This window comes from Bactrocera neohumeralis, chromosome 6 (assembly GCF_024586455.1).
Source record: "Bactrocera neohumeralis isolate Rockhampton chromosome 6, APGP_CSIRO_Bneo_wtdbg2-racon-allhic-juicebox.fasta_v2, whole genome shotgun sequence".
Taxonomy (NCBI): domain Eukaryota; kingdom Metazoa; phylum Arthropoda; class Insecta; order Diptera; family Tephritidae; genus Bactrocera; species Bactrocera neohumeralis.
Genome location: NC_065923.1, coordinates 4,972,725 through 4,981,615, shown reverse-complemented (window position 1 = coordinate 4,981,615; position 8,891 = coordinate 4,972,725). Strand labels below are relative to the sequence as shown.

Here is an 8,891-nt window from a genome sequence, read left to right as displayed (position 1 = left end):
AATCATATCAGCATAACAAATTTTTCTAGTGACTCAAAATACGGTCTACGATTTTCATTGAAACTTTTAACCAAACAGCTTGCATTAAGTTTTCTACGAAATTTGTAGGTTGGTGCTGAGTCAATTTACACATGTCCGTCTGTCTGTACGTTTGTCCGTCTGCGAACTAGTCCATTAGTTCTTTTATTCTAAAGAATAATAATCTATAAAACTCATTTGTTGGGACCGCCAATATCGGACCACTATAGTACAAAGCTAATACAAACTGAAGGATCGAAGTCGTACTCTCGTATGAAAATCCTTTTTATGTTACAAGGTATCTTCACGATTATTGTCCTAGACAGTACAATCTTGGTAAAAATTGTTCAGTTGTTCAGACCACTATAGCATCATACCTATAGCTGTCATACAAACAGACCGAACTAAACCAAGTTCTTGTTATAGCTTCGGTTAACGTTTTATAAAACCGTTGGAAAAATATTTCCCCATAAAATTTTTCAAAGATCTAATAATATATTTCCGATGTAAAACACACACGTATCTATATATGTATAAAGATGTATGTATTAAATTAAGAATTACGCCAACATTAAAGTAGTTCGTTGTCTCCACTATTATACCGATTTAGTGACTTTCGAGCTACTCAGTGCATTGTAAGCAGAAAATTTCTGAGAAAAAGTTGCCGCATTGACAGCCATGATCACTTTGATTGCACCTAATGCAACAAAACACGTTTTCTTCGCTTGGCAATGAGGTTGATTGTGAGTTTGTGGCACAACTAACATTCATCACCAAAGTTGCGATTTTCATGATCACAAAAAACAAACCAAAATCAATATCGGCACTAAATGCTTTGTTTCGTATGAATTTATATCAACGAGTAGATTACACACGAACTCACTTAGAGGTATAGGTATTTACTGAGTGCGGCGTAGCAACATGGGTGGTTATTCGTTGTTTCGGCAAGTCTCTTTTGTAATGACCTTTTCCACAAGTATTGGCATGGCAATTCTTCCTCTCTTTCTTTTTTGGTTTAGTTGCTTCTATTTCATCTTATTTGGTCAAAAACAACTTATTTTTAGCATCTCAATAAATATTTGAAAAATGAGTTTTTCGCTGCGGAATAACATTTTGAATCAGATGAAAAAATACAGGCGTGAATTTGATTGAATTTTCAGCATTTGAATTAAATTTTTACAACTAAAGGCCCCTTACGGTCCCTGGGGAAAAGCGATGGAATACAAAGCGATCAGCTTCAGGGAAAGCTTTTTATAACGAAAATGTTTAATGAGTAAGCTTCGTGTAATCGTGCCTTGAGTCATTTTAATTTCAAATCGTTGCTGTTGGTATAGAATTTCTTCAGAATTGATCACCAGCACTAAAGATGATTTGACAACAACTGGAAATGTAAATTACAAAATAAACATCAGAGCTTTGGGAATAATTTCCACGGTTTTAGAACTTCCTTTGTAAGTTTTTTCATGGAAATTTTTCAAAATATACTGAACATAAATTTGAAAAACTTTGTTTAGCGAGAACCACAGCGCCCTTCAACAAAGCTATGATCCTTTTATTGACATGTGGAGGGTACAACATTATCTAGGTCAATTACTCTTTTGTTTACCTATAGGGAGGACAACAACATTAGCAACATCAACGGACCTTGGGGTTATTGGCTTCACTAAGTGTCACAGACAATTGCGTCCAAGTGACTTGACTTCCGTACGATCGAGAACGGCTATAGACAATTTTCTTTCGAACAAATCAAATATACTCTGTGGCAACATGTTGAGAGAGTTAAATGAAGTGAAATAGCCGATGCGATTTCCAAAACTTCCATCCGCTTGGTTACCGAACCGATACAGGAAATACGCAAAGGGCTGACAGACGGATCAGGGTAAGATGGAATGGTTAAGGGCATGAAGAAATGCCAAGATCATGTGCAAGAGAACGATAGGTTTGTAACTTTTATCAGTAAAAGGAAAAAAAGTATAAAAAGTTGTGATGAAAGAATGTACTTGCTTATAATAAATATGAAACTGTATGGTAAAATATCACTTTGATGATTATATGTAAACTTTTCTATAATTATTTTATATTAAAGCACTTAAAACTTTATTCCTGGTGATATACCAAACTATGTAACTCAACTTACCCAAAGCAAGATCAAATATGTTGTCACAAGAATTTTTTTTAATGAATTAAATCGTATTTTATTGAAATGTGCTCTAATAACTTAAACTTACATACACATACATCTGCATTTGATTTTATCGTGTCATAAATCGTGCGAACAAGTTAAAAGTTTTATCCAAAAAATTAGTAGATTAAACCAGTGTGTGATGTGCACAAGAAAATCCCGTCAATCCAGTGAAAATTTGTAGCAAAACAAACCAACCGAAAGTTGTTTGGCCGGCTGGGAAGATGAAACTGATGCGACGAGCAGCAAAGCTGCCCACACAACGACGTCATCAAGCGTTTTCATACAAACATATGAACAGACAACACACATGTGTAGTGTGGAAATATATATTTACATATAATCATGTAAGGCAAATATAAATAGCGTATGCATTGTAGATTGCAACTTTAGTGCAAATCTGTCCTTGACTTACGCACATCACAAGCTGGAAAATATTCACTACTTCAATTGAATTACGAAACAAACATAAATACAACGGGGATTAAGACAAACATTAAATAAAAACATATGTACATATATGTATGTACTGGAGTGCGTGGGAAAATTGACAATAGTAGATTTATTCCAGAAGAGAAGTGTTTCAAAATAATTGACAACGTGAAGATAATAATGAAGATTGTTGTGAGTGCTTTGTGTTATATGAGATTCATTTTATATGTAGATAAGAAATACTCAATTACATATGCACATATATAATAGAAAGTGTGTGTAAAGTGATTATGAAAATTAAAACTTTCTCCAACGAAAGTGAAAGTGGAAACGAGTTTCTTTAATGAGTGAAAATAGAAATAACAAGCAATTGCCTGAGATCCTTACAAATACAAATACATATGAAAATAGTGTACAATTTGTGATTCAATTCTTTACATATAATATTAACAGTAGTTTCTTTCTTGTACTTAGTGAACATATGTATTCTTATAAAATTATATTTTACTAAGATTTGTTTGTTGTTTATGCTTTGATAATGCGAATTATCAGCTGTTATACCAGTGTTAGTAAATATTTATTAAATGTGAACGTTTTAGAACAAAAAAAGTCTTGTCATGACTATATTTACTCTTTTTACATATGTCGTACATAATTTCTTTTTAAATATGAAGGATATATTTTTTTCTTATTTTGTAAGATATAAATCGATTTTTACCGACCATCCATGTCAAGGACTAGTGCTTAATTTGAGAAACCATCTTCATTGAATGAAATAATTCTCTCGTCGACTTAATATCGTTTCCTGAGTGTCCCAAAGCATTCTGAAGTTCGAAAACCAGAAGTTCTACCAAAAATCAGATTGAGTTCCTCTAATAGAAACATGAGGAGAAGCACCAATAAAAATCTTCCACAGTTACTAATCCCAGAAAGTTAAGGTGTAGAAGATGAAAACATTAATTGATGGAGACTAGACTTTACTTGTTGTCGGATCCGTGATAGTATTAAGACAATTATAAATCAGGAAAGTGAAAGTGAAAATCAAGTATTAAGTGTTTTTGTAAATGAACATAAAATCACGTGTAATGCAGATAACTTCTCGCATTTTTGCAACCTGTCAGATGTAACCATATACCATGTGTACAAATTTGAACAGGACGGACACAAACAAATCAAATTTTCACGCATTTTAATACATACTTATCTTTACTATTGTTTTCAAAATAGGCTCATTTTGAGACTTAATTCAATTTTCCATACATTTGTTATATCATATGTCTCGGTTGGGATGATCTTCAGCTTTCAGCGAGTTTTAGTTCTATGAGTTTCGGTTCATTTTGAGAACGTCATGCGCTTCATTGTTAGATAGTTTCGACATTAGAGTCAAGAACCCATGTCTCGGCACCTTAATGATGCGTTTGATGAGTGTACGATCCTCACCTAGGTTGTCAAACATCTCTTTTTTGTCACCTCTACTCGAAGTCGACTCCGAAAAAAAATGTTTCTTTCGGTATTGCGCGTGCAGTTTAAATGGACCGAGTCACATATGACCAGATTCTATTCTATTGAATTTATTAGTGTTTTAAGGAATTTGTTAACTTTTTCTGAAAAACTTTTAAATTTACCGATCCAAAAATGCGTACACATATTATGGTATCAGTGGCGTAGCTACAACTTCGGGCGCCCGGGGCCAAGGATGTTCTGCCGCCCCCCTTTATCTACCTACCTACAAGTTTCATGAGGTAGTTCGAACAAAAGTGAATTTTTACAAAATATCTTCGATATTAAGTATATAAAATTCAGGAACTAGAAGCCACGCAAATTCTGAAGTTCCAAAATTCCCACAATATGGTTTTTGAATAAATTGATAGTAAATTTACAAGACATCTTATTAAAAGACATAGAAAGAACCCATTTTCGCCCTATATCTTGTACATTTTTGACACAATTTGCAGGAATTTTTGCCCGAATTGGAGTTTTTAAATACCATTTTTGAAAATTTGGAGAAATAAAAGTATTTATTACATTCAAAGCATAGGATAACTGTGAGAGTGACACGACGCTAGACAAAGCTGGAAAAGTTCATCTTTAAGTTCTATCAGAAAGATATAAGACAAATTCAAAGACTGAATAGTATTCGAGTAAATATTAATATTTTTCATTGTTATTCAGATTATTACAATGTAAATGTGTACAACTCTTTAACTTTTATAATAAATTTTTTAAAAAATGTGTTGAAGTATTTTTCTGAATATCAAAAACCAGCGAAGATCGTTTTGCCGCCCCCCAAGATGTTGCGCCCGGGGCGACAGCCCCCTTGCCCCCCCTAGCTACGCCACTGTATCGTATCTTCTTAAAAAATCTAATTTTGATCAAAATTTCGGCTATAAATTGTTTATAAACAAAAAATAATTATCGGTGAGAAAAAAACTTCGATTAAATATTAAAAAATAATTTTTGGAAAATCTAACTGTATGAGAAATAACGCCTTAAGAGAAACTCACTTCAAAAATTGTCGAAATTAAAGAAGAAAATAATCAAAAACCAATTGTTTTAATATTTTAATACCTATGTAATATTTACAGTTCCCAAGGATTTCAACAGTTGGGAAATATAGGAAAAATAAATAGAAACTACAAATACATTAATTATTATCTTTTATAGGTGAAAACTTTATGTATAATATTGTTGCCGTTATTATGTAATTTGACTGCGATTAACGCTGATTCGAAAACTAGCGCTGAAAATAATGCGACCGATGAGGAAACTATGAAATATGCGCCAGAATTCGTAAGTTTAATATAAATATCTCAAACAAAAATTTCCAAATCAAATGAAATTGAATTTAAAATATGTATTTATTGCATAACTATTATCTCAATTATGATATAAACAAAATTCAAATAACCTTTCCAAAAGTCTCTATTAAATATGTGCATTATCGTTGTTGTTATTCCCACATAGCTGTTTGAGCGACAAAAAAACTTTACTGCCCCAATAAATTATAAGAATATGCAAACACTTGTACGAGTAAACCGCTCCAATATATCTCGTTAAATGTCATAAGTGAGTGTACTATGTACAAAATGGGCGTTGCATGGCTGTCAAAATTTAGTGACAATAACTCTAGAATGTCAATCTTTTATTATGATGAAATATTGTATGACTAAGTAATACTTGCATTTCTTTTATTTGTCGCACACTGTGGGTCTCGAGTGATTTACGATTACAATACGTATATACCAGCATGCAAATGTTTGTATGTCAGTAAATTATGCAAAGCCTCCGTGGTACTGACAAGTCCACATGTCTAAATAAAATTAATGGTGAGAAAATGTGTTCGCTTTAAATTAAATAAATATATATGCATACGCGAATATGCGTAAAATATATTTTCAAACCAATAAGTTATTTGTAAAAAATATGTAAAACAATTACATAAGTGTGTTTGAAACTTATGGACTTTTTGTAAGCATATATAAGCAGGATTAATTATTCAAACATTTACTCGAAATAATGATTAGGGTGGTGGGCTTTTTCGAATTTTTAATTAAATTTTGAAAATAAACACAACTATTTTGAAATTTTGTTTATTTTATTTAAACCTAAATAAAAATTTAATTTTTTAAGTTCGAAAGAAATTCTTTGTTATTAAGAAATGTTTACATTCACGAACGATCTCTAGTTTATGAAAACAACGGCAGCAATGTATCGATAACCATAATCAGTTGAAAAAAATTCATAAAAATATTGTTAACATAGCATATTTTCGAACTATGCTTTAAACATTTTATTATATACTAATTTAGTATACAATACTTTTTTCAGCAACATCCTGAATATGCTTTTAGTTATGGGGTGAAAGATCTACACACAGGCGACGTCAAATCGCAATGGGAGTCAAGAGAGGGTGATTCGATCAAGGGTCATTACAGCATACTCGAACCAGATGGTTCTATACGTACTGTTCATTACACGGCTGATTCGAAGAATGGCTTCAATGCCGTCGTAAAGACCGTTGGCGCAAACTCTCATCCCGTTACCGATTCACCGCACGGTGAAAATAGTCTCAATGACGATACATCTCAGTCGAAAATAAATCACTATAGTAAAGATCAAGAACACATAGTACTAAGTTCAGATATCAAACCTCTAAAGAAGCCGATTGAAGACCTCTCTCATGCACATCCGAAAGTACCCAGTTTGATTGAATTCAAACCACACGCCCGCATCAAGCAAGTGCCTATGGAATTGGAGCCGGGTATGCGCGAACGATTGCAAGTCGCGCGAGATGAGTACTATCACAAACAAGCTCCACAGCAAATAGTCACCCCAGCGAAAGATTCGTATAGCAGTCAAGAAAATGAATGGAGAGCTTTAGTGTTGAATGAAAATTCGGAATATAAACCGTTATTTACTCCACATCATAATACAAATAGTTACCACAACGCCGAAACTTACATTGCCACAAAACAATCCATCGCTAATATAGCGCAAAACGCTCAGAACATTGGAGTTGGCGGTGCTGGCAATGCTGGTAGTGTTGGCAGTGGCTTGCGCAACGATTTCATTGCGTCCGTACCATTACATCAACGGCAACATGCCTCTTACGCCGATCCTAATATAAACAACATATCGTATGGAAAGAAATTTGGCTTAACCACACCAAAGCATTACTCGGCTCCTTCGCAGTATAAATATCAGTCGAATTTTAAAGCGTCTTCGCCACAAAATCGCCCCGATTACATTAACTACTTTCAACGCAAAACTAAGAAATTTAATCACAAAGAATCTGCAGGTCCTGTGGTCTTTCCAAATCATACCGGCGACGAACAAAACTCGGCTTCGGCACATATGGTGCAATCGATGGTTCGACTCGACCGAAAGCATATAATGCCCATGTATGCCAATCGCTACAGCTCGGACAAATATCGCCATCAACGCTACCGTACAATCTAGACTTACGGATAGTTAAATTTTCTGTATAGTAGGTACTCTCGTGTGTAATGGAAAATTATGTAGCGAAGATCAATAAGATATTTACAAGTATATTACTATGCACATATCGATATTGTACAAATTGTATGTCTACTTATAAAGACTATCCTGAATTTCAATGAAAATGTATACGTATGTGGCTGTATATTTATTTATTTATTTGCTAAAATTAAGTTTTGTTCATACAATAGCAATAAACCGTTAATAAATTTAAACAAATCTTTAAACTTGGAATTTTTGTTGTTTGAAATACTAAGATAGCAGTACCTCTGCCGAAACTTAAAAAAAGTCTCAGTCGAAAATTCTCTCTCCGAGCTAGGTAGCTAGGAGTATTACTTTTTTGTCCGCTCTGAAGTCTTATTAGAAGAGTTTCTCTTTATTTTTTTCTATTCCATCCATATAATTACTAAAAATGTGTACACATTAAGTAGTTGGAAACTTATGAGGTATTTTCAGAATCTGTGGAGATTTTACTTTTTAAATATAAAGTGAAACTGACATTAAGATATCGAAAGCTTCCAACTCTCCAAACATTCGGTTGGTTAAGAATAGCAAGAAGACCTGCATCGGATGTCGGTAACATTCACTGTAATCATTCTAATTTCGATCGTTTGAAGGTGTGATCTCAGTTAGATCTACGTGATGTCAGAAACTTCAACGGACCTCTGGTATATTGTAAATTGGGTTTGTATACCGCAAACTTACCAAGACTTGTGTCATAATTCTTGCTCAAACAGTATTAATAGTTATAAGGCTTAAATTTGATCACCAGCGCTGCTAGTAGCTGATAATGTGCAGTCGGGCTTTAGACCAAGAGTAGTAAAGCTTTTTTATTTCGCATTAAATGCAACAATTTGGCACAATTTGTTTGCACTACTTTTGCACAAACATACATGCACGCACTTTTACATGCAACAAAAGTAAAAAGCAAAGCCTATTTTTACCAACAACTTACCGGTCTACGTCCAATGCACCTACGAGTATACCCAAGAGAATTGAAACGCACCAAAATACGTTTGTATGCCGGTATGTGCTTGCATAAGCGCCTGCATAGTGCAACTACAATTACTTCTGTATATATAAATAAATAAAATACATTAGTTTTACGCGTTGTTTTCAAATTTCAAGGTCACTTTAATAGATCACCAACCTCTGGCTAATTGCACATGGAGCAAGATATCTATGTATGCATGGCATATAGTACATTCATGTTTGCTATAAAAAACTAAGAACTAAGAATGATCGGCTCTTGTTGAGATTT

General features: G+C 33.6%; 1 protein-coding gene and 1 long non-coding RNA gene across 2 annotated transcripts; both read left to right on the top strand.

Annotated features, from left to right (window-relative positions):
• Positions 1-1,149: 1,149 nt before the first annotated feature.
• On the top strand, positions 1,150-2,034 carry LOC126762179 (uncharacterized). The gene is made up of 3 exons (XR_007667428.1): positions 1,150-1,291; positions 1,353-1,469; positions 1,533-2,034. It is a non-coding gene; the product is annotated as an uncharacterized LOC126762179 (long non-coding RNA).
• A 572-nt stretch (positions 2,035-2,606) lies between these two features.
• On the top strand, positions 2,607-7,857 carry LOC126762178 (uncharacterized). The gene is made up of 3 exons (XM_050478723.1): positions 2,607-2,824; positions 5,297-5,422; positions 6,461-7,857. Exons 1-3 carry the CDS (start codon positions 2,711-2,713, stop codon positions 7,589-7,591), a joined length of 1,371 nt encoding a protein of 456 aa, XP_050334680.1. The 5' UTR covers positions 2,607-2,710; the 3' UTR covers positions 7,592-7,857.
• The last annotated feature ends 1,034 nt before the right edge of the window (positions 7,858-8,891 follow it).

What these genes read in the sequence shown, in the direction of transcription:
- LOC126762178 (XM_050478723.1), top strand. Translation starts at nt 2,711, where the DNA reads ATGTACATATATGTATGTACTGGAGTGCGTGGGAAAATTGACAATAGT. An exon ending in AGATAATAATGAAGATTGTT is followed by an intron (nt 2,825 to 5,296) that starts GTGAGTGCTTTG and finishes TATCTTTTATAG; the next exon opens with GTGAAAACTTTATGTATAAT. An exon ending in TGAAATATGCGCCAGAATTC is followed by an intron (nt 5,423 to 6,460) that starts GTAAGTTTAATA and finishes TACTTTTTTCAG; the next exon opens with CAACATCCTGAATATGCTTT.